The sequence below is a fragment of the Ammospiza caudacuta genome, chromosome 2 (genome assembly GCF_027887145.1).
Source record: "Ammospiza caudacuta isolate bAmmCau1 chromosome 2, bAmmCau1.pri, whole genome shotgun sequence".
NCBI classification, from domain to species: domain Eukaryota; kingdom Metazoa; phylum Chordata; class Aves; order Passeriformes; family Passerellidae; genus Ammospiza; species Ammospiza caudacuta.
The window spans coordinates 31,945,371-31,969,729 of record NC_080594.1 but is presented as its reverse complement, the minus strand read 5'-3'; the positions used below and the strand labels follow the sequence as shown (position 1 = coordinate 31,969,729).

At 47.5% G+C, this 24,359-nt stretch overlaps 1 protein-coding gene across 1 annotated transcript; it reads right to left on the bottom strand.

The window, feature by feature from the left end:
• Positions 1–3,977: 3,977 nt before the first annotated feature.
• Positions 3,978–11,617, bottom strand: SCNN1A (sodium channel epithelial 1 subunit alpha). Its single transcript, XM_058825516.1, has 13 exons — positions 11,464–11,617; positions 10,829–11,202; positions 10,204–10,459; positions 9,172–9,356; positions 8,291–8,391; positions 7,472–7,635; positions 7,067–7,165; positions 6,328–6,445; positions 6,005–6,083; positions 5,624–5,681; positions 5,441–5,496; positions 4,836–4,911; positions 3,978–4,646 (listed from the first exon to the last, which is right to left on the bottom strand). Exons 1-13 carry the CDS (start codon positions 11,479–11,481, stop codon positions 4,320–4,322), a joined length of 1,911 nt encoding a protein of 636 aa, XP_058681499.1. The 5' UTR covers positions 11,482–11,617; the 3' UTR covers positions 3,978–4,319.
• Between the last annotated feature and the right edge of the window lie 12,742 nt (positions 11,618–24,359).

Here is a 24,359-nt window from a genome sequence, read left to right as displayed (position 1 = left end):
CCCATATCAGCTGCTTCATCCTGATGTCTTCAGATGTGACGGAAGAAAAGCCTCAACTGTACAGCTCCTAAATGGATGTACCCTAAACCTTCCTATCTCCAGATGCCTGAAGCATTGCTCTGGCCTTTCCTGAGGTGTTTCTGTGCTGGTCAAAGCCAGGTGCAGGCTCTCAGCAGTAGTGGGGTTTGTTGTCTCAGCTGGAGAGCAGCCAAATGCTGATGGGCAGGACAGATTTTTCTTCACAGCTGGAATGCAGCATCAACACTTGTTTAATGAACCTGGCTTCCTTGGGAAGTGACAGAGGTCCCTGCTCTGATGTATCCACTGGGGTTGGAAGCCTTAACTTGGTGAAGGAAGGTAGTAAGGGGGAGGTTTAATCTTTGTTCTGACCTCTAAACAAATGATTGCTCTGAGAGATGTAACAGATAAAGATACAGGTTTTACAAATAGACAGCTCAGCCATGTCTGTTGGATACTGAGCCTCCACACTCCTGATAATATTTGACCTATTTTTGGCCTGAGATAGAGTACAACACTTACACAGAACACCCTTACTTGCTCCCCAGGTTTCAAATATGAACAGCCTCATAATGTCCTTTCCTTCAGTACACAGACCGACCCACTAAATGATTTCTGCAGAGGACTAAATGACACTTTCTTTTTATGGTCTTCCCTCAGAGGCTTCTTTTCCAAAAGCCTTTGTACTATTTTTTAAAACTAAATTTGCCATAAATGTATGAAAAATTTAATAAAGATTATAAGCTCTTTTTAGTTCAGTGCTTTTAAGCATGCACTTGGAAGCTGAAGGCTCCTTCCCCTCTTATGCTTACAGGCTCCCTTTAAATATTGCGTATTGTTAAATACAGAAAAATGTGACTGAATGTGGCTGTGCCTCTGTTCCTGATCTCTGTGGTTCCCCTGTGTCCTTTTGCCAGCAGCACTACTGCCCTTTCCATTTCTTGATGTAGCCTGTAACCCTGCAGATTTTACTGAACCTGTCCCAGGAACTTGGTAATCCTTTCTTCAAATTCCTTCTCTGTTTTACCTCAGTCTGTGCAGACAATCCTTGATCTATCTGTCCAGCTTCTCTCAAACTCTGCAGCAGGCACAGTTTTGTTCTTCTAAATATATTGTTTATTTTCCAAAGTGATGGTTCTCTCATTTTTTTCTAGCTTCCCTAGACACTATGTTGTACTTCCATGCCTTTCCTCTATTACCTTAATTCTTGTGGAAAAACAATGGTTTGGCATCTGTTCCCAGCCCAAAAAGACACAACCTTCAGCTGTTTCCTGCAAGTTTTCCATGTCCACAAAATAACTCTGCTATGCCTCTAACACACCTATGAGTACTGAGCATCCCCTCAATTTCTCCTCTTGTACAAATTCTCCCCAGCTCAGACCTTTAATTTGCCTTTTGCTGACCTGCAGATCCCCAAACTTGCATGCTTTCTTCCCTTTTCTCCAATTTTTCATGTTCTCCATGAAACACTCTCATTTTTGGGCTCTTGTTTTCAGCCAGACCAAGCTCACTCTACATCTGCTGAGCTCATTTGTGGTCTTGTCAGCCTACAAGAAATGTGGGGATTATTTCTGGAACAAGCCCCTGATTTCTCCCAAGATGGCAATTTTTGCACTGATTCACAGGACAGGGAGGGCTCATCTATTTACCAACTTGTATAACTGTTTCTTCACATTTGTACAGGTTTTTAATTCTGGATTTACAGCTATCCTGAATGGTGCCATTACTTTTGAGTTCATCAGTCAAAGCCCTTTTTATTTTTTTTGCATTTTAACACTCTTATGGAACAGATAGGATGTGGTTCAAGCTTCCCCCAGGGAATACATCACCACCTTCTGCAGCTGTATTTCTTTATTGATGAAGAGAACTTACTGTTTCAAGTAGTTATGCCTCTGATTAATGTTGCTTTAATCACCCACTTGACTATGCATGATGCAGCAGGTCTCATCAATTTTATGGTTATTACAAGGTTATTTATGGTTCTTTATGTGAAGAATCATGTCTTACTCTTTGGATACTGAGGAAACATCAGGCTTACCATATGAATCACTGTATGTTTATGGTATACAAAGACTGTTTTGAGGTGTTGCACCTGCTCTTTATCCTTTCTTGATCTAAAGGTAGCTTTGTGAAGCAAACAGCTTTGTGTCCAGTGTCAGGTTTTTGCTCATTCATGTGCTAGAAAACACCCAAGGCATCAGTCTGCAGGACTGAATTTGTGACCAAGAACTGGCTGCAGCATCCTAGCTCGTCTAACTGCCTGCCTTTTGTATTTTAATTGTGGCCAAAGTTACTTTGAGCAACTAAACCTAGCATTTACCTCTGCCTCTTGGGCAGTGTTTTTACAGAACATGGAAGTACCTTTGCAGAGACAATTTTGAGATTTCATTCATTGCTCACTCTTTTTTACTTTTAGAAACCAGATTTTTTTCATGTTTGCAGAAGCACTGTTTTTTTTTTTTTCTTGTGGGAGGCCTCCAAGGAGGAATACAGGTTTCCACACCTCTAAGTGCTTTTTTTCAGGCCCCTCCCTCCTGCTGGGCTGCCACCCTTGCTGAAGGGCACCTCCAAATTACAAGCTTCTATTCCTAGCAGAGAGACATTATCTTCACTTTCAAACAAGAATTATCAGCTGGGCACTGGGATAAAATTTGTAAAAGCAGGAATATTTGTGCAATAAAGAACATAGCATTTGTGTGTGTATGTGAAGAAGAATAAAATCACTCTCTGCTGGGGACTGGAAAGTGCTTTTAGGTAATCAAAGCAAGAGCAGTACAACCAGCATGTGCTTAGCATATCAAAGGGAAAAATTAGGCAACAATTTAGATATTGCAGTAAACTCCTCCAGCTTCCCAAGGGCAGTGCATCTACCTTAAATTTTAAAACAGCTTCAATTTTTCTTTTGTTATGATTAAGTAGTTTTTAAATTCAAAAGTGTCTGTTCACAGTGTGACTAGTTACAGGGTTCCACAGGTCTTTGCCTAAACTGCTTAAATTCTGGTATCTCTGTTTGTCCTGTGAAGTAGATAATCCTGTTTTTTAAGGACATCACCCTTGCTCTCTTGATACCCCATAAAGTGCAGAGCAAACACCATTGCAGCATAAGTCTGAGTATTTGTAAGAAGAGTATGGCAAGCTCTCTGCAAGAAATGTGTTCTCTTATACAAAGGTCCCCCAGTTGGTCCCCCAGTTAGTCCCTGAGAAGAGGACCATTTTTGTCCACATGGTCCAATCAAACAGGCTAAAGCTTTCCTTGGAAGCACTTTTGGTTAAAGCCTGCAGTAGTTTCCTGTGCTTCCCTCAGGAACAATAGGCTCAGCAGAGTTTCTGTGGGAGGACCAGACAAGGGCTGGGAGGAGCAGAACATGCACTGCATGGCCTGCGCTGCTCTGAGCCTCTCTTGCAGGATCCCATTGCAGCAGAGGTAACATCTGGGATTTTTGGAGGGTGTTCATAATCCTGCCAAACTTTTTGTTTCCCTCAGGTAGAAAACAGGGAGGGTCAAGCAATTGTAGAGATCAATTTGTCCCAGAGCTGTTGGCAAACAATCAGATAGCTGAAGGTACACATGTATGGTGTGTCCCAAGGAAGGGGGGACATCCAAGATCTACCAATGTCACAAAGGCAGCTTGAAAAGGGAGCCTTTACTTTGCCAGGGGTGTTTTGTCCTGGACCTGGGAGTGGCAGCAAGCTTGGAGCACCTCTCCAGAGCATTGTGCGTAATACAGATTGAGATCGTGCCAGTGGCTCTTGTCTCAAGGAGCCTCTCCTGGAGGGAGGAGAGGGTAGGTGACACAGTCTTGGGATCAGAGCTCATGAAGAATGAGGAAAGAGCAACCAGTTTAGGGAAAGCTTAACAAAGCTCAGCCTGTTGAGAGATTTGTACCCTAGCTAAGACTCCATTCCTGTTCCTTGTCATACCACAGAGAAGGCCAGTCACACCTGCCAAACCTCTTTAATTAATGACAGACCAGAACTGTGGCAGCATCCTTGTTGGAGGGAAAGGAAAGCATGCCTGCACATGTAGGTGTGCACATGCACAGAGCATAAGGAAATCTGGAGGACATCTCCCCCACACATACACTAGATCAACTCTCATCCCCGGTGATCCCACAGCAACAGTATTTTATGAGACTGAAGAATGTGCCTACAGAAGTGAAAGCAACGAGCCCAGGCCAACCATGGAGCTGTCTTTTGCTGTGGTCCATGTGCAGCACCCAGAAAGAAGGAAACACAGACAAAGAGCGCAGCCTCTGCTCCAGCTGCCAGCCACCAGTGGAACAGTGCAGGAAGCTGCTGCCTCACTCGTGTCCCTCCTCCCCATCCCTGCTTGGCCCACGTGGCTCCAGGCTGTTGTAGGAGGGCAGCGTGGTCACCACGGCCTCCACGGTGAAGCGATGAGGAGCACGGAGCGCCGGTGCCTCGTCTTGGAAAGCGGCATTATCCTGGCTGTTCATGGGGGGCACCGCCGTGGGCAGCTTCTGCCGGGAGCGGAACCAGCGGAATCCCAGGATAAACGTGATGGCAATGAAATCCAGAACCAGCTCTGCAAGCTCCATCACAGACAGGACAGAGGATCCAAACCAGAGACTCCACTGGTTCCCAAGCTGGGACAGCAGAGTCACTACCTGCAGGAGATGGAGAAAGAGCAGTGACAACAGCCCTCATCTGGGACTTTGCCTCCCTGCCTGTTCCCTCACCCTACCCAAGGAAAAGAAACAATATCCAGCAATGCTGCTGGAACGAAAGCTTCCCACAGTGGAGGGACATCATGGGGGAATGGGTGGCCAGAGAAGACATGCTAGTAAAGTGTGTACCGTGAAGGCTGGAGACTCCCCATTGGTCTTGTAGTTCCACTCCTTAAAGAAGATATTCACTTTGGCAACTCCGTTCCTGTGAGTGAGAGATGACACTCAGTAACCCAAACTGCTCAATCCCTGCATTTCTTCACCAAGCCTAATTGTCCCCTTCTGCCCCCTGTGCTTCTCCCACACATACTATCCAGAGGCTTTCTCCCATCTCTGCAGTTCTCATTCTGCACTAAATAAAGTCTTTGGTACTTACAGTGCACTTCTGACACCGTACTGTAAAACCCAGTGTTTGTGGCAAAAGCTCCCGCACAGCTCCCCTTCCCACTTTTCCACAAGCACCTACTGTGTCTCCAGAACACACAGCAAGTGCTGGGGCTTACTATTTTCATATCAGCATCTGACCTTTTTCAAAATTTTTCACTTGGGTCCCCAGTCCTTGCTGAAGTCTCGCTATATATCTACTCTGACTCAAATCCACTGCCCTTGTCCACAGGTCCCATGCCTGATCTCTTCCCATTAGTAATTTAATCTTAACTCTTAACATTTCCAACACACACATTCCACTGGGAGGGTTTCTGGTTTGGACACAGTCTCTGTTTAGGGGCTCTCACCTCTTGGATGTGATATTGTATTTGTTCTGTTGTGAAAGCATGTAGAAAACCCAGTCCTGAAATGAAAGTGCAAAACATTGTGTCACATGATCACAGTCACCTCCTGCAGGTTTAGTACCCATTGAGGAAGGACTAAATGGACGGTGGGAGCAGTGCTGGGAAGCCAGGAAACCCTCTCCTTACCTCTGAGAGAGCAGAAGGCCAGCGGGAGTATCCAGCTGACAGCTGGTATTCTGTCATTCTGCAAGGCAAGGGGAGGCTGTGTTAGCTGGTGAAGCTCTAGGAGCCACAGGGCCAGGTCTCACCATCCCCAGGCACACCTGGAGATTCCCTCCCATGCTGAAGTTCCACCCACTTCCCACCATGTGGAATGCACAGTCCTTGGGAGCTCACCCCTAGGCCAACCCACACGCTGCTCCTCAGCCATTTTGGCTTCCTGATGGGAGAAATGCCATTTCAGGTTGGGGCTCAGCCTCTCACTCAAGCTTCTGTCCATCAGTGAATGCTTCCCAACACTTCTGGGAACACTTTCCAATCTTCCTGCCTGACTGATGATCAACTTACTTGCAAGGTTTCCGACACTTGTGGAAACAGCCCAGCACATCAGCTTTGAATTCAGCCAGGAGTTTGTAATAGCAGTAGCCTGAACAGCAAAGAAAGTAAATCCAGGTAAGCTCACAGTATCTTTAGACAAAAGGTGCTATGTGACAGCAAGGGGAACCCAGAAGAGGTTTCCTTCCACAAGGGGCTAATCATTCAAGGCAAGACTGTCTTTTGGATGTCTCACATCAGGAAGCTCATTGAAGACAATGGGATGTGCTGGGATGTGGGCTGGACCAAACAGGTTCAGGTGGGCACGAGCTCTGCTGTCCCTGCTGTCCACTCACCCCAGGCCTTGTGCTTTGTGTAGTCGCAGTACTCTGCTCTCCTGGGCAGGGGATAGAAGTAATATGCACAGCCACAGCGCTCTACCATGTTGAGCTGGAAGCAGGAGCGAATGCAGACCTGGGAGGCACATAAGGTGGAAAAGGCTGATCAAGGGAACCAAACCCACTGTGCCTGAATCACTATTGACAGAGCCCAAGGAAAGGCAGGGCCGTCAGGGGGCTGGAGCATGTCAGGGAAGAGGAGAACCAACGTGACCCAGGAGGGGTCAGCTTAGTGAGTTACCTGCTCGGTGTATTGGGATGAGTACAGGTGTGAGTTGCCTGCTCAGTGTATTGGGATGAGTACAGGTGTGAGTTACCTGCTTGGTGTAGCGGGGTGAGTACAGGTGTGAGTTACCTGCTCGGTATAGCGGGGTGAGTACAGGTGTGAGTTACCTGCTCGGTGTATTGGGATGAGTACAGGTGTGAGTTACCTGCTCGGTGTAGCGGGGTGAGTACAGGTGTGAGTTACCTGCTCGGTATAGCGGGGTGAGTACAGGTGTGAGTTACCTGCTCGGTGTAGTGGGGTGAGTACAGGTGTGAGTTACCTGCTCGGTGTAACGGGATGAGTACAGGTGTGAGTTACCTGCTCGGTGTAGCGGGGTGAGTACAGGTATGAGTTACCTGCTCGGTGTAGCAGGATGAGTACAGGTGTGAGTTACCTGCTCGGTGTAGCGGGATGAGTACAGGTGTGAGTTACCTGCTCGGTGTAGCGGGATGAGTACAGGTTTTGCACTGGCACGTCACTGCCATCCTCTGTGCAGTCGCTGTAACTGCCCCCGAGGCGCTCGGTGATCTCCTGCAAGAGCAGACTCTCACTGCACACAACAGCCCCACTTTGCTGTCCTCTTCCCACTCTCCCAACCACACACTGCTCATCCATCAGTATCTGCTCTTTGTGCTTTCCTCAGGATGCCAGCTCCCCCTGCTTGCCTCCATTTCATTGTTCACTGATAAACTGTAGCCAAATGCTTCTCATCTAATCCAACAAACTGTTCTTCCTCTCCCTTCACTCCATAGGATTAGTCCTTTCCCTTAAACACACACCACAGGTCCACCAAGTTAAACCACCCATCCAGAGCTCTCACCCCTTCTGCTTGCTCACCTTTCTCATGCTGATGGAGGTCTCGATGCCAGGACGAACATTGAAGCCCCCATCATCCATGAAGGCTGGCTCATTCTGGTCATGGACCATGACCCTGGCTCCTGTCACCGTGGACAGCAGAGGGATGAAATCGTTCTGCTCAGTGCGCACCACCAGCGAGAGACCTGAGGGAACACCAGAGAGCCAGGCAGGTCATGGCCAGCTGTGCTGCAGCAGAGAAGGGAGAGCAGGATGCTTAGAAGGAAGTCTGAAAGAGATAAAGGAGAAGACAGACATCAACCAGGGCTGCACCAAAGCCTGGCAGCAATAGAGGGTGGCTGGAAGGAGGCCAGAGAAAAAGCTGGAGGCTCCAGAAGAGGCCAGTGAAAACTGGATTTCATTACTGTGGCTTAGAAAAAGACAGAACTGGGAACTGAGAGAGATTTCATGGAGAAACTTGAAGCCAGATGGAAGAAAAGCCTGAAGATGTGGTCTGGAGAGCTTTCAGGGAGTTTAGGAACACAAACAGGTCAGTTTCTTGAAGGGGAAATGGGGAAGGTGAAGACCAGGAACACTATGGCTCAGCAGAGGACTTGAGGAAGGGCCAGCACAAGCCCAGAGGACACAAAGAGCATAAGGATCAGGCACTGATGAGGGAGAGAGAGCTCAGTGGGCAGTGGTGAGGGGCAGCCACATCCGTGAGACTGCTCTCTCCAGCTTGGGCGAGACAGAGCAGGGCTGCAATCTGCCATCACCAGTACTGAGCACAGCAGGATGCCCATAATGACTCCTAGGGAAAACAGAGCCAAGCTTACTCACCAAAGAGTGCCTCTCACCCACCATTATTGATCCCAGGCATCGAGGATGTCCACACGCTGCTGCTGTTGTCATTAAAGGTATAGCAGTTGCCATACAAGGGATGGTGGAAGTGGGTGTAGTTCCTGAGAGGAGAACAGAAACAGAGTGAGAAGGGCTGCAAACCCAAGGGGAAGGGCTTTCTGAAAGGAACAACTCTGTTTTCCATCAGCAGGGACAGGGGCTTACAGCAGATGGGCAGTATTTGTTATGTAAACTCTCGTGAACAGGGAAAAGCAATTAAAAAGTGCTGTAAAAAATGTCTTGGAGCTGGACAGGTTTTTACACGAGGTTTTTCATGCTGCTTTTCAGAGCCCAAATGGGTTTTAGCAGTGCTAGCAATTACTATTATCTTCCTAATACTGATGAAGCTTTTAGATTTTCCTAGCCCCTTTTCTTTCCTTGCAGATCGTTTTCATTCCACTACCTCCTTGGGGCTTTTTGACCAATAATGGCAGGAGAAAAGTGGGATATGTTTTTACTGTCTTTTTGTGTCAAATCTCTCTTATTCCTTCATGTGGGCTGATATGCACCATTTTACCACTGTGAAGGGTAGAATAAAAATACTTCTACGCTGTGCATCTGTGCCCTCCCTGGTGTTTGTACTGGTATAATTATTTCATTTGTGTGAAACCCAGAAAAAGGCAAAACCATCCTTTGAGGTTCATACTTCCAGGTCACAGAACCTGTGGCCCTGATATGCAAAACCCACAGGAAAGACTCAAGAAAGATCATTTGACCTTTCAAATCCAAACGGAACAAGGAATGATCCCACCTCAGAAAAGAGGTTCTCTAATGTGAGTTCCTTGATTTCCCTGGCCCCCAGGCACAAAGTAAGTGTTTCCAGGCATGTTCCCACTACTTACGCCTTGTCACAGGTTGCCTCGTTGAAGCGGCAAGCATAGATGAAATTCTCAAAGTCAGACTCGTCCAGGGCTTTTGCATCAGGCACCTGCGCCAGGATATTGATGTAGTGAAAGCTGTACCATTCCCGCACGGCATCCACTCCCGAGGAGTACGCCTGGTGGAAACAGTCGTTGTTTTCATTGCACTGTTGAGAGGAAGAGGAAGAAGAGGAAGAGCCGTGTCAGAGAATTCCTCTCATCCAGGAGACAAGGCTCCGCCCGCGGATGAGCTGCGCTCCCTCAGCACAGGCAGGTGACGGGGGAAGTGAAGAGTTCCACAGGACTCCTGTGTGTGACCAACGGGTGATCAGATGGAAAAAAAAGCCAGGGCAGCTCCTCGGTGGAAGGGCACCGCCAGGTGAATAAGCGAGGCTGAGTAAGACCCAGGAGGCAGCAAGGTGTACAGGGTAATATGCACATAAATTCAACCAGGAGCTTTAAATTCTTGCGTGGGGAGCCCTTCCTTCAGGGTGTGTCCAGAAAAACGTCTGTGATCCTGTGGGTACCCCAGTTAGCTGCTGAGCGATTAGCTTGTCCTGCAGTGCCTTTTTAAATGCAAACACAGATACCCTGGGGCGAGGAAGCTGCTAGCTAGGAGCAATTGCGACCAAGATCACCTCTCAGGTGGCCCAGGACCATCAAATACTTTCTCCTTTGCTATTGTTGGGCAATGCAGCAGCTGGTGCTGATAAACTGCTCTCAAAAGCAGCAGCAAGGATGATGTACCCTCAGAAGGACAAGGTTTTCCTGCTCTTGGGAAGAGACTACACTGACTTGGACATGTCCCCTGGGGCCTGCAGGAACATGGATAGAATTTGGGGAGCAGGATTGTATGGAGCAAAGGATTCAGCTCCGCTTCTCTCTGTCATTAGCAAAAGCCGGTGGAGATTAATCAGATTTCTGCACAAGGAAAGGCATGGCCAAGGGTCTAACAAGACAGAAGTAGCCAGGCAGACTGGAGTAGGTAGGGCATGGGGTTTCTAGGGATCTCACCAGAACAAAGCCAATTTTCCAGTCATTCTTGTCCACTGAGGGGCTGTTCTCTGGCAGGTTGACTAAGTTGTCCCGCTTCTGCCTCCGCAGAGGATGGCGCTGGATGTGATGGAGCAGGCTCCTTGAGCTGCGCCTTTGTGAGGACGACGTGGACCAGTCTCTCTGTGGCAGAGACATGTTGTAGTCATAGAGGTCTAGCAGTGTCTGGTGGGTGATTTCGTCCAGCTTATCCAGCTGCTTTCGGATGGCGCTGTATCTGAGCGGGGAGGAGAGAAGACCAGCAGGTTTAGGGCTGGATGCACACAAACAGCTCTGAATAAGACGTGCAGCAGAGTTTGCTGGGGTGATTCCTGCCCTCAGCTGTAAATCTAACCCCTTGCTGGAGGCTACCTTGCAGGAGAGAGGTTAATCTGCTCTAGCCCTGCGGCAGTTTGCATCGCAGCCTGCTAAATGCACCACCAGCAGAGCTGCCCAAGCTCACATGCCTTACTGTGAGTGCCCCGCGGCAGCAAAGGCCTCTGAAAAGCACAGCTACAACAGTCGAGGACCACGAGGAGAACCAGAGTAGGTGCTTTTGTCCTGCACCCATCAAAGTCAAGGCACTCAACATCTCTGCAAGTCTTACCTGTACGGATTGAGGGTGCACAGCGTCACGGCCGGGAAAGTCAGCCGGTCGGAGTTCAGGTTGAGGTTGAGGTTGACAGGGTAGCTGAAGTACTCCCTGTAGAGGATCCCGAACTGCCAGTACATTAAGCCGAAGGTGAGGAAGAAGAGGACGGACCAGAAGGCTGTCTTCATCTTATTCTTTTTGGAGCACACCAGGCGGATAGCCCCGTGGATGGTTGTGTTGCTGCAGAAGAACTGAAATAGCTCCTGGTAGGAGCTGTAGAATTCGATGAGACCCTCCCGCTCCTCTTCTTTCTGTTGCTGCTCCTCTTCTTGCTTACATTGTCTCATTTTCTCCCCTTCTGGCATCTTGCCTGCCTTCACGGACCCGCTCTACAGCACAAACCCAGAATTAGTCGCCCAGCAGGACCGTGGCTCCGGGAGGCCATGCCCGCTGCACAAACCGGCTCTGCATCCCCATCCTCCCCGAGCCCCGCTGCTCTCACCCCCCGCTCCCTGACCCCCGCCCAGGCTGCCGGTCCCACTCCGAGTCCTCCCGTCCCACATTTGCCACGGAGTCGGTCCTGCCCCGCCAGGAGCCCCCGTCCCTCCCGCGGCTGCGCCCCCCGCCCGCCCCGGGGCCGCGGCACTGACGGGGGGCGCGGTGCCCATGGCGGGCGGCGGCTGCTCGGGCTGGCACCGGCACCGGGGCTGGGACCGGGACCGGGACCGGGGCTGGGGCCGGCGAGCTCTGCCCGGCGCTGCCGGCTCTCCCGCAGCCTCCCCGGCTGGGCTGGGACCGGTTCCTTTCCAGTTGGAGCCAGCACCCCGCCCGGCTCCTGCCCTGCCAGCCTCTCCCCGCCCCTCCCGCCTGTCCCTCCTGCCTGCCCCCTCCTGCCCCTTCCCCTTCCCTCAGGCGCCGCTCCCGGGGAAGAAAAGCCTCTTTAAACTCTCAAGTGTCGGCGGCGGGGCAGTGGCGGCCGGGGCGCAGGGGACACGTCGGGGCGGTGACCTTGGCCGTGCCGGCGGGGTCAAGGCGCTCCCGGGGCGGCGGGGCCCCCCGGCCCCCCGAGGGGAGCCCGGCCTCGCCAGGTACGGCCGCCGAGCAGCCTGAGCCTCCTCCTCCTCCTCCTCCTCCTCCTCCTCCTCCTCCTCCTCCTCCTCCTCCTCCCATCCCCTCCGGCGGGGACGCGGCGTCCCGGCGAGCCCAGGCGATGCAGAAAGAAATTTGGCAGCGCTGGTCCCCGAGGCAGCGCCGGCCCCGGGAACCCCCACGGTCCGTGTCCCTGGGACCTTGCCCTGCCACCCACCGGCGGAGAGGACCTGGCCTACATCGCCAAATTGTGCTGTCCAAGGGCAAAGCCGCGAGTTTCGGGTGAGATCTGCGAGGGGCTGAAGCTGGGACAGAGCAGGCTGGGGCCGAGTCAGTGATACACCTCAGTTACCGCATCGCCTCTGCTGGTGCCTTCGCTAAAGAAATCTTTTGTGTCCGCAACTGCCGGGCCCAACCATGAGTGGGAACTTGTTTCGCTGAGCTGTGCCTGGGAAATCAAGGCCTCCCGGCATTACCCAAAGCCTTCCAGTGTTTCCTCGGACCACGGAAATGAACACCCTTAGCAAAACGTGATCGAAAATCCCAAACACTTTCCTGTCATTATAACCCTGAAACTCCTTTACCAATCTTTTCTCCCAATAATTTTCTTTTAAACTAGCTGTCTCTGAAGTTGTCACTTATTTCTTCTCTTTCTGGTTACCTCCTTCAGATACCTTCTTGTTCGGAGTCTTTGGTTACTGAATTTTGATCCTTGTTGAGTTAGCTGTGGTTTGGTTAGTGACTCAAAATACTCAGCCACTTTCACCTCTTCATATTGCAAAATCCCATGCTTGGAAATGGCAAGCAGTACACTTTTGAGGCCAGCAGTTAAGTGTCAGCGTGCCAGAAACAGCCTTGTGACAGGTGCTTGTTACAAACCTACAGCCACAATTTGGAGCGTTCCGCTAGCTCTGTCCCGTGACAAAGAGCAATGCAAAACAAAAGCATCATTTCCCCTGCAGTTCTAAACTTAATTGTACTTCCAGTAAATTAATTTTGAACTTTCATCAAGATAAAACTTGGAAAAAGTGGGTGCTGTGAGGTGAATGGACTAATATTGTCAAATGCTTATTAAAATGCAGCTTCCTTGGAGCACTTACTGCGTCCACTTCTGGGGCCCCCAACTCAGGAAGGACATGGTCCTTTTGGATAGAGTCCAGAGGAGGCCATGAAGGTGGTCAGAGGCTGGAGCACCTCTCCTGTGAAGGCAGGCTGCAGGGAGGGAGTTGGGGTTGTTCAGCTCGGGGAAGCGAGGCCTGCAGTGAAACCTTGTGGCATCCTTCCAGTGTCTAACAGGGCTACAAGAGACCTGGGAGGGGACTGTTTATCAGGACATGTCGTGGTAGGGCAAGGCAGAATGGCTTAAAACTGAAAGACTGTAGTTTTAGATTAGATTTAGGGAGAAATTTTTACGGTGAGATTGATGAGGCACCGGAACAGGTTTCCCAGAGAAACTGTAGATGCCACATCCCTGGAAGTGTTCAAGGCCAGGCTGGACAGGGCTTTGAGAAACTTGATCTAGTGGAAGGTGTCCCTGCCCATGGCAGGAGGGCTTGGAACTGGATGACCTTTAAGGTCCTTCCCACCCCAAACCATTCCATGATTAGAAGTATCCTGGGTTGGGCTGACAGTCCGTGCAGCTCCATACCTTGTTGTATATAGGTGAAGCCTGATGAAATAGGGCCTTGTTGCCCTTGTGAAATCATGGCTCAGGCCTGCTGCTTTGGCTAAGTAGAAGAGGACTATGGGAGAGGGACTCAGCTGGAATGGGGGTATGGAGACATGAGAGACGTGCTGCGGAGACTGCTGCGTGTCCACGTTGTGGTGTATGGTGGTTGGCTGACTTGGGCCTGTTGTGCCTTAAAACTATGTAAACTGATAACCAGCTAACTGCTACAAAAGCCTGATTTTTGCAAAAAAATGGGCTTTTGAGGCTTGCCACCATCTTCAGTGTCAGTCTTGTGTCCACCATTAAATGGTGACCCCAAATGTGTTAGGGTTGGGACTGCAGACCTGAGAGCAGCCAGCGGTGGAGCTCAGTCAAGCAAAACAGGCAGACTTGAGAGCCTGAAAGTCTGGATGATTTAAGAAAGCAGAGACATCTGACTCCAGGTGAGTGATTGGGAGCAGAGACATGGGGACTCAAATTGCAGCAGAAGGAAAATCTGTTTTGAACATTCTGTTGTGAATATTGCAGCAGAGAGGTATCCATTATGAGAAGTGGGCGCTACACACCTTGCTCATTTGGTGCAAGAGAAATGGGTGAGAGTGGATGTACAGACTGCCTCTTTTGTTGAAAGATGGGAGGAAGCAGGGCAGGTGTTATGGGAAGCAGCTACAAAGGGGAATGAAACAGGCAGAGGATCAGTAATGACGTGGCTATCTCTTGGCTGGGGACTCATTGCTGTGATTAAAAGTCGATAGAGACGCAGCGGTTGCTGCCGCTGTCATCACTGCCTGGTCATGCAAGCTCCTCTGTTTACTAACCCCCCCCCCCCCCCCCGCCTTCCAAAACTCATTCCATCTTCCTCTGCCTACAAGATAGGGTTGTGGTGAGGAAGAGGTCTGGGGCCAACAACAAAGCCACACAGACCCAAAACACCGGGATGCTGGATTGCAGTGATGGGACAGATGGCGGCTTGGCAAGGCAGACCCTTACAGGTATTACAGTCATCTCTCCACATTGGACCAGCTTTTATTACAGGTTAGGAAAGCTTGTACCTTTTTCCTAGATGAGAGAGACCTTGATGTTAAAAACTCCTGCGTGCAGGAGGAGTGCTAGACAGATACAGATAATGAACTCTGGGCATGGATCCAGGACACAGATCCTGGGAATGGGTCAATCCCCCTGCCCACGGCGTGGCCCCACAGTAGCACCAGGCCCTGCAGCCACAGTGGCCACCATCACACCACCTCCATGTCTGGGATAGCATTGATGGAACACCACTTGCTCTGGGACCTGGATCCCCTGATCTCCCTGACAGGGGAGTTCTGATGAGCCCCCTCAACTCATCAGAGCTCCCCTGTCCCCTCTCAGGCCCCTGGATGGTACAGCCACCCCACCTAGCCCTTGCTGAGCTGCAAATGGGTGGCAATGGCAGGATCTGGGTTCTTTGGCAGAGACACTGATATATTGCATGATTGGTGGAGCTTGCCCTGTGGAGTGTGTGGTCCCTTTTCAGGAATTTTGATTTGAAGTCTGATTGAACTGAATTGACACTTATTCTTCACTAAGTTGCAATGGTGTTAGCTATTACCACGGTAATAAAAAATTTACATACCTGGAAAAATATTTGCAAGTGGGTAATGTTTCAGTTTGTGGACAAGAAGGTTCATATTTGTAAGACACAGTGCATCCTTAGAAAATTCGGGGGATCCCTCCTTGCAAATATTTCAGGTCGATGTTAACGGAACAGCAATTAACTTTCGAGCAGTTGGCACAAGTCGTAAATTAGACATTCTTTTGCTCACATTCCAGGCAAATCTTGAACTTTATCTGCAGTAGCTGTTCGAGGAGAGTTAGTTATAATTACAATGTGAAATTCCTCTGCAAAGGCAGACAAACTCATCTCAGCATTGCCAGTTTGCTTCCTTTTTACCTCACAGCTTTAACAAGATAATTTTATTGTGAATCTTTTGGTATCAAACCAGTTTATCAGTCTTACACACCCACTAAAGTAACCAAGTTACTTGTGTAAAACTCATAGCATTATTATATAACTAAGTTCTTATTGTTTTAGCCTTGAATATTTATATCCCATTGACCTTTATAAGGCCAAGCTCAAATCTATTGTATAGGCAATCTCAAAAAGCTGCAGGTTTGCAGGGCAACTTGCCAAAAACTACACTGTTGTCACTGTACTGAGTAAAGCTGCACTTAAAATACTAAACAAAACCAGAACCAAAACTCTAGCAAAGAGTTGCTTACACCAGAAAAATCTTTGCTACAAATGCATAAAATCACAACATGTTTGGCAGACCTTTATAATTTCTCCAGTAAATCCATGTTACTGCTGTTTCAGTTACAAAGCAGTTGTTTGCCTTCATGTTGTTACTTTGAAGTTCTGTTACATTTAAATTCTGGCAGGTTAAGGTTCTGTTAAATTTTAAGTTCTGCTAATTTCTGTTAAGACTAATTTCGGTTAATACCTGTTCATTTGAATTACAAGATACAGCTATTTTGTTATAGAGATAAGATAAAACCAACTGAAATAACTGATGAAGCATTAGTAGCTACCTGTTTAAAAATATAAGTTAGGAAGTTGTGTAAAATATGTGAAGATATGGTTTCTTAAATCCTTAATTTCATCAAGGACTTTATGAATGTAAATGTTTCACACTGATTAATTGACATAATTATTTTTAACAATCACTGCTGTTTTATCTTCCATAGGTAACACTGAAGAATGAGTAACAATTCCAGATTATGACTATTATTAGTTGTAAGCTGTTTAGTAGTTTCTTTCTTTAACTTTTGTTCTGTTTTAATGTCATGACATGAATCCACTGACTCCTTATGACAGATATTGTCCATAAGATACTATTTAACTGAGGATAAATGACAAAGCTGCCTGCTTTATGAGCTTTAACATATCTTTGTGTAACTATCTGCAAGACATCCATCATTGTAGGAAACTTTCCTAGCTGCTGCTAAGGGGAGGCTTGTTTTTAAGGTATGTTAAGGAGACCCCTCCAGCTGAGGCCTTGGCTCTGGCCAGGCCGTGGCTCTACCTGGTCGGGCAGCACACCAATAAACCCAGGTGTTTTCTGCATAAAAACAATACTCCAGTCACTTTGACTTGCAAGTTTGGACTCATGACACTTCTTCTAAAGTGAACTTGGAAGCCTTACCTGGGAATGGTTCTCCAAGTCTTCACTAAAAACGAGGCTTGCCAACTGTTGCAGCCTCTGGGTGATAGTAGAGTATTTAGGGAATTGATAATGTATCATTCTTAATTACCATCCTATCTCTTGTGTGCTACTGATTTAGTGTATTTCCTTGCCTATGTCTGCTTACTACATGTATTGTTTTACTTTCATGTTGCCTTCATGTTCATAGTGAGAAATGTGCATGTTGCAAAAAAAAAAAAAAAACAAAAAGGGCACAGGGCTCTTCAAGAACATTTAGATTATGCAATATTTACACTAGAAATTTTGAAAACAAATCATCAAATTTAATCCCCAGCAGAGTGATACTGCTCTGAAGATTTGCATGTACAGAACCAATTTCTAAAAGCTTCTACATAAAGATTCCCAACTGGATGTGCAGTGGCAAGGCCCAGCTGATTTACTCTCCTGGGGAGAAGGTGTGCATGTGTTTAATTGCCAGCAGGTCGAAGGTGGCTGCCTGCTCGTCTGAACAAACATCGATTGCCTCTGAGGATGAGGCCCAATAAAAAGAAAAGTGACCTCATCCAGCTCTTGTGGCCAAGGCAGGAGCAGGAGAAGGACTGCCAGAGCATGGCTGTGTCTGGAGACTTACAGGGGCTGCCTGCCAACAGAGGCCTTATGTTATTGTCATGGTATTGTGTTCCTGCTAACCTTCTGCAGTTATTCCCTGTTCCAGGCTTCCAAACAGACATTCAGTGATGTCAAAGTCAACATTTCCAGCTAATGGGCTTCCTCCTGCCTAAACAGCACGGCCCCTGAACTCCAACCATATGGACTTTAGAACAGTAGCCTTTGATTTCCACTTCCTGGGAGACCTTGGACATTATCCTTTCATTCTCCTGTGCTGTGAGTCTGTTTGTCAGTGGCATGGTTGTATTTCATGGGTTTTTATTGATTTTGATCTATATTCCATGTGTCTTATCCTGTGTCCAGCAGATGACCAGTAATACTCTTAATAAGATAATGGCCTTACAAGTGCAAACTGTTTTAACATCAGGGAACACAAACCCTTTGCATAGGAAACAGAAAAGGGGGAATTGTTGTGTATAGGTGAAGCCTGATGAAATTGTCAGCCTGATGAAATTGTCAGCCTTGTTGCCCTTGTGAAATCATGGCTCAGGTCTGCTGCTTTGGCTAAGTAGAACAGGACTATGGGAGAGGGACTCAGCTGGAATAGGGGTACAGGGATGTGAGAGACGTGCTGCGGAGACTGCTGCATACCCATGTTGTGTATGGTGGTTGGCTGACTTGGGCTTGATGTGCCCTAAAACTATGTAAACTGATAACCAGCTAACTGCTACAAAAGCCTGGTTTTTGCAATAAAGTGGGCTTTGGATGCTTGCCACCATCTTCAGTGTCAGGCTTGTGTCCACCATTTGTACCTCATCTTGGGCAGTGCCAGCAGGAAATGTCACAGCGCAGGAACATGAGCTCTTCTGACTGGTGCCACTTGCAGGTTTCATGTGCTCAGACAGACCTGGAGACTGGGAATTAGGCAGCACTGGTGCTTACAATTACCAGTGGAACCTATGGAGATGCAATCCAGTTGCTTCACAGAGAGGAACTTGCATAACTTTTATTATCACAATTTCCTGAAGTTACTGTTACAGTAATGGACTGATCCTCCAGTACCACCTCTCTCTTCCTGGAATTGTGACTGTCTTACTGGAATTGTGCCTCTGTCTTACTGGAGTAACAGAAGTTACTTTGCCTCTGAAAATGCCTTTTATAAATGAGCATCTTTTATACTTATTTAAGTTAACAGCACCCACCTAGCAACTACAGACAAATTTGGTAACCCGTAGGCATTGTCTGATTTCCACAGTACGTAAAAGGATTTTAAATTGTCTTCAACTGATCTTTGCAAATTACTTCAGAAATATGGTTCTCTTTGTTAGTGTGAGTCAAAGGTAACTTACATTTTTTGTTTTCTTTTGACTTGAGGAATAATTAAGACCTCAAACACCTGGACTGATTTGCTGTATCCAAATGACAGTCTAAAGCAATTTTCTCAGGGTTTTGCCATAGCTGACAATTTCCATCACCATGTTGTTTGGGAGAACTTTTGGCTGTTAATCAGATTTAGACAAGAATAGCAGATAATGATAATAACCATGTATCTGTATATCTCTCTATACACATACACATCTAAATTTATTTTTTAGAAGATTTTATCCATGTGTTGTTTGGGTTTTTTTTAAGAATTAAAAAGCCATTTACTGTCCCTTTGACCATTTCCAGTGGCTGTGACAGCTGTGCTCTGAGTAATTTCCCTTTCCCTCTTTTTCCCCACAGTGTGCTGTTCAGTTGCTGTGCATTTTCTGCTGCTGTGGCACACCTTGCAGCAGGTATCAGCCCTGAGGTGACTTCCAGTTGCTTCAGTCATGAGAATCTCACCTTTGGCTGTGGCTCTGTAAAAGTGTCCATGTCCCCCTGGTCACACAGGTGTGCTGCAGATCGACTGCCAGTGCACAAGGGGACCAAAAATTTATCTTTAACATTGCCACAATTACCACTTGATTCCTCAAATACTTTAGAGACAGAAACAAATCTGTTGCCAGCTCAGCTGCCAGTCTCAATCTCCATCAAAAGAAGATTAGAATTTGCTAACTCTTCAGGGTTGGTTTTTTTTTTTTAATTATTACTTACATCTTCCCAGTTTTTGTGCTGTATTTTGGTTTTTTTTCCTTAGTGTGTACATGAAGTAGATCACTGAAGTGACCATTTTATCACTCAGATTGTCAGTCATAAGTGGTATCATTTCCTCAGGCACACTGCAGTGTAACAGAAGACAGTGGCAAGAAGTTATTGGTGCAGTTTGCAAAAGCAACTCCTGTTGATTTAGGTGATTAGGTTCACTCCTCCCTCAAGCTCTCCTCACACAAGAGTCTTCTGAGCATTTTGCCCATCCACAACTTTCTGGATATTTCCATCCAGATGTATTGACCTATCAAGGTGAGTCACACCTGATGGAACTGGTTTTGACACTGATTGTTATTACCCTCACTGCCATTCAGGCTCAGCAATTATGGGATAATTTGTTTTCTGAAATCCCAAGTCTTGCAACAGGATGAAAGATGTTCCATCAGGCACTACAAATCATCTTTGGAAGTTTGATTCATTATATTTACTCCACCTCTAACAACATTTTAAATCCAAGGAGCTTTGTGCTGAGAAGATCCTTGTCATTAGTTCCTTTTCTTGTGAAATGGGAAGAGCCCTGTTGTTCTGGGAGTGCTTCTGTATATTTCATCTTCACAAGCTCTGAATGCATGATTGCTTTTTATTGCTACTGAACAACCTTTGAGTAAACATGAATCACTCTTTATGGCACCAAATTTGAAATGTTTCCTTACCAGCTACGCAGATTATCTGCCCAGGTAGGAATTTGATAATGATCTGTAGTACACACAACATTTTAAAATAGAACAAGCTTGTTTTTTACACACTGCTACTGTCCCTGCTGTCATGGGAAAAAAAAAGGAAAAAAAAGACAAATCTCTCCCTGACTGGTATGGATTCCAAGAGCAACAAATTACACTTGTTGTTGAACTACTTGTAAGACCTTTGATCCATTTAATTCTTTCGTATATCTGTAAATGCAATTGTACTTTCCTTCTGCTACAAAGCAAAAGCCAGTGATTATTTTGGGTTTATTTCTGGATGATCTGCAGCTGCTTATATTTTTCTGCATTAAAACTAGTGATCCAAACAGTCAAGGAATAGCATCAGTCAATAGCATAGGTGTTGCTGTAAGTTTGCTTGGCCAAAGAAGCCCCAGCACCGCAGGTGCCAAAGATGGGTAGGTGTGAGGCTGCACATTGAATGGCTGCTGTCTTCAGCAGGGAGGTGTTTCCCCAGGTGCAGGGACTCCTGGGGGTGATCGCCAGAGAGGGTCTTTATTAAGAAGCCATCAGGGATTTGCAAACCAATGTACTGGGCTGTTGAATGCCTTCTCCCTTGCTACTGATGTAACTTGCCAGGCAGCAGTCGTGTCTGTCCCAAATGACCAGCATGTCCATGTACACACTTCCACTCTTTCATGTCCCCAGGAGGCTGATTTCCAGTGCTTGTCTTCATTTGTACCTTGTAGGGCAGAGTGGCTGCAGGGAGCCACTCTGGTGAAGCAAAAGGGAGCCCCAGGGGAAAATTGAAGCTCTGTGTGTTATCTGTAACTTTCAGCGTGAAAGATGGGAGACTACTGGGCAGAATCATGAAAATAAAATACTGTAGGACTGAGAAAGTCCTGCTGGAGACTGGGTGGAGGAACCCAGTCTCTCTTCCTAGGAGAATGAATTCAAGGTGAGTAAACCCCAGAAGACTCATGTGGCAAACCTGAATTAGCTTCTGTCATGTAGCTAACTCCCATCTGTTAGCTGACTCCCAAATGTAGCTGGCTCCCATCTGTTGTCCATGTTTCAGGGTAAGGGATATTGCTTCCTGGAAATGGTGTATGAGGCACAGTGCTGAAGCAGCCCAGTGACCCAGACCCTTTAGCCACACACCTTTGTGTCCAAGCCAGCTGCCATCTTCATTACTTGTGACCCATTGTCCTGCATGAGAGAATCCGAGCCACCAAGCTCTACCTCTGCTGCACCTTCCCTCGTGGAGGATCTCTCAGCCAGATCCACAGCTCCACAGGCACTGATCTCATTCCAGTCCTGCTGCTGTGGGACCAAGTGTGGAAACGGCCAGATGAAAATTCCCTCCCTTGGCACAGCTAAGCTAACACACATCTGGAGGCTGGGTGGACAGTCCAGGCTGGAACAGCAGCCGGCAAACCTAGAGGACTGGTTCTGCATCTGCCTTGTCCCGAGGGGCAATCAAGATGGAGCCTCTTTGACGTCCCCCCACCCTCCCCTGCTCTCCCCAGGTGAAATCTTCAATTTCCTCATTCCAGCCCGAACAATATAACCATTATCACAGCCACCTGACTCCCTGGCTCTCCGTCCCCACCCCTTTCCTGATCTCTCCTGCCTGTTCCTGGAGATCAGAGGCAGAAGCAGCCACCTCAGACCAGTTTTTCATCCGGCAGCTGCTGCTCCCCAGCCAAGAGGGATGGCAGGGCTGGGGCTGGTCCCCTGCGAGCCCAGGGCAGCACCTGCCTCAGCACAGCTCCGTGGATGCAGGTGCTCCCTGCTGCCTGCAGCTTTACCAGAGCTGGTGGCAGGACAGCCTTGCTTGTGTTTAGCTTGATTTTTGACACTGCCTCATGTGATTCTCCAAATGCCCTCCCCAGGCACTCCCATCCCAGTGGTTTCATGTTGCTTCTGCTTCTCGGCTCTGCTTTGCTGATGGTGATCTCTCCTCTGGAACACAAGCCAAAACCTATACCCTTGAAAAGGGAATCCAAATGTAATTAAGCCCTTAAGAAGAAAAGTCAATCTATAAATCCTGACTCTTTTATGGGCAAGGCCAGATTTCATAGCCAAATGCCCAAGGGAGCACCTCCCACCACACCCTTCTCCAAAGGAGGAGCAGAAAGCATCACCCCCACTTTCCAGTCTCCCTTTTTTTGTTCCAATGTTCAATTCATTCTTCTGCTTGAGAGGTTTTATGTCTTCCCTTGCAAGATCTCCGGCTGGCAGTGATGCAATGGTCTGGAAATGGTCTGAAAGGTCTGGAATGGCTCAGGAGGCAAAGAGCCTAAATTTTGTTCAAGGTGTAGCTTGATAAATTCAAGTGAAGCTTTAGGTTACAAGATACTCTTTGGTGTTGTCTTGTTTTTTTATAATCAAGTAATCTGAGGTTTGTCCTCTGTAGGACTCAGAATATCTGGATTCATATATTAAATTTTTTGTTTGTTTATTTCATTCTTTCTTTTAAGCAGAAAAGTTTGGCCAACAAAATGTGAATCTTAGTCAAGCCATGTGACTACTTCCAGTGATACTGAGAAGAGTGAGATTTCTTCATTATAGTCACTGCCCCATTCTGCCATTTCTTCTTTTAACTCTATATCAATATTTCAGCTTTCTCAGATACATCTCACCTACCAAGAAATTTGTCCTTCTGGGTGAATTTTGGGGTTGGGAAGGGGTTTTAATCAAGTGAGACACACTGATTGTTTTTTTAGAGAAAGAATCTTCCTCTGTACCTTAAAAAATGGTCTACTTCAAGGGGTCTCTGGCTTTTTGTCTTCCATATCCCCTGCCAGTAAACAATGCCAAAGTATTTGCTCCTGGTGTGAGAATATGCATGTTTATCAACTGAGGCAAATGATCTTTCATGCTAAGGACTTATTAAGATGTTAATGTTATTTCGTGGGAGGATGGGTCTGTGAGGATGATTTGGGTATGTACAGAAATATTAAAGAAGGGAAAACCAGCAATTTGTAAAGAAGCCAATACTAAACAAACACAGGGCTTCAGAACTGTTTTAAAAAGATGGAAAAGATTATAAAAAGTAGGGTTGAAAGCAAGGGAAGGAGAGGGAGCTGAATGGAAAGAACAGTAGTAGAACTGAAAAAGAGAAGGAAGTTGTGCCCTCCTTCTCTGCAAGCTGCACCTGGAAATGGTGGGAAATCAGTGTTACCACCCCACACATCCCTCTGCCACTTCCCTTCATTTGTCCTTAAACCCTTTTGCCTCCTCTTGTCACCGCACCGCTGTACCTGCTGGGGCAGTGTTCTGTTCCCTTTTACACCTCTCTCTGTGACATTCCAGTGCCCAGCACTGATGACTATAACAGCACCTGCCACAACTGCTTTCTGCTATATGTCCATTTCACATTTTCATTGCCTGAATTCACTCCTGTCACGCTTTGCCATCCTTGGTAACTGGGCATGCTCATGCGCTGAAAAATGGGGTGAGCACCTTTTCTTGTGGGCTACAAAAACAATTGTCCAGTGGGGTAAGGGAAGTCCAAAAAGCATCTGAAGTTGTCTACAAATGGAAAACTAGAGAAACTTTGTAATGTTGCATATGGAAAGGCAGCAAGTCAGGTCAAACAAGGAAGGGCTAGCAAAAGGAATCGAAACTAACAGATCTCTCTTGAAACGCATCGGGCACCTGCCAGATGTTCTGAAGGGCAAAACAGTGATGAGGCTGGGCAGGGAGTGCCCAGCAGAGATAAGGCCATCACAGACACCTCTGCAGCCTGTGTGAAGTGCTGAGTGATGAGATCAGGGTGGCAGAACCCATTCTTCAGCAGGGTGGGGTCTGCCAGCGAACGTGTCTGAAACCGAAGCGCTGCGGAAAAGGCTGCTCCACACACTGACAAAGCAAACAGTAACAACCTGCCGGGAGCAATGGCACTTGTCCAAGAGTCTTAAAGGATCTCCGGAGTAAAATGGCTGAAACTGCTCCAAGCAGTGTGTAACCCCATGTTTACCCTTGGTGTGGGACCTCAGGAGGGGAAAGGGCTGAATGTGATGCCTCAGTTTGGCCAGGGGCAGGTGGTGAAACAGTTTCTGGGGCTTGTTTGGGCTTCAGATGAAGATAACATGAATAAGAAGATGAGAGATTAGTACAGCTAGAGACTAAGAGGGTCTGGAGCAGCCTGGAACAACACTCCATGGTGCCTATGTCCCCAGCAGAACATCCATGCTGTCCTCTGCCAAGCTGACAGG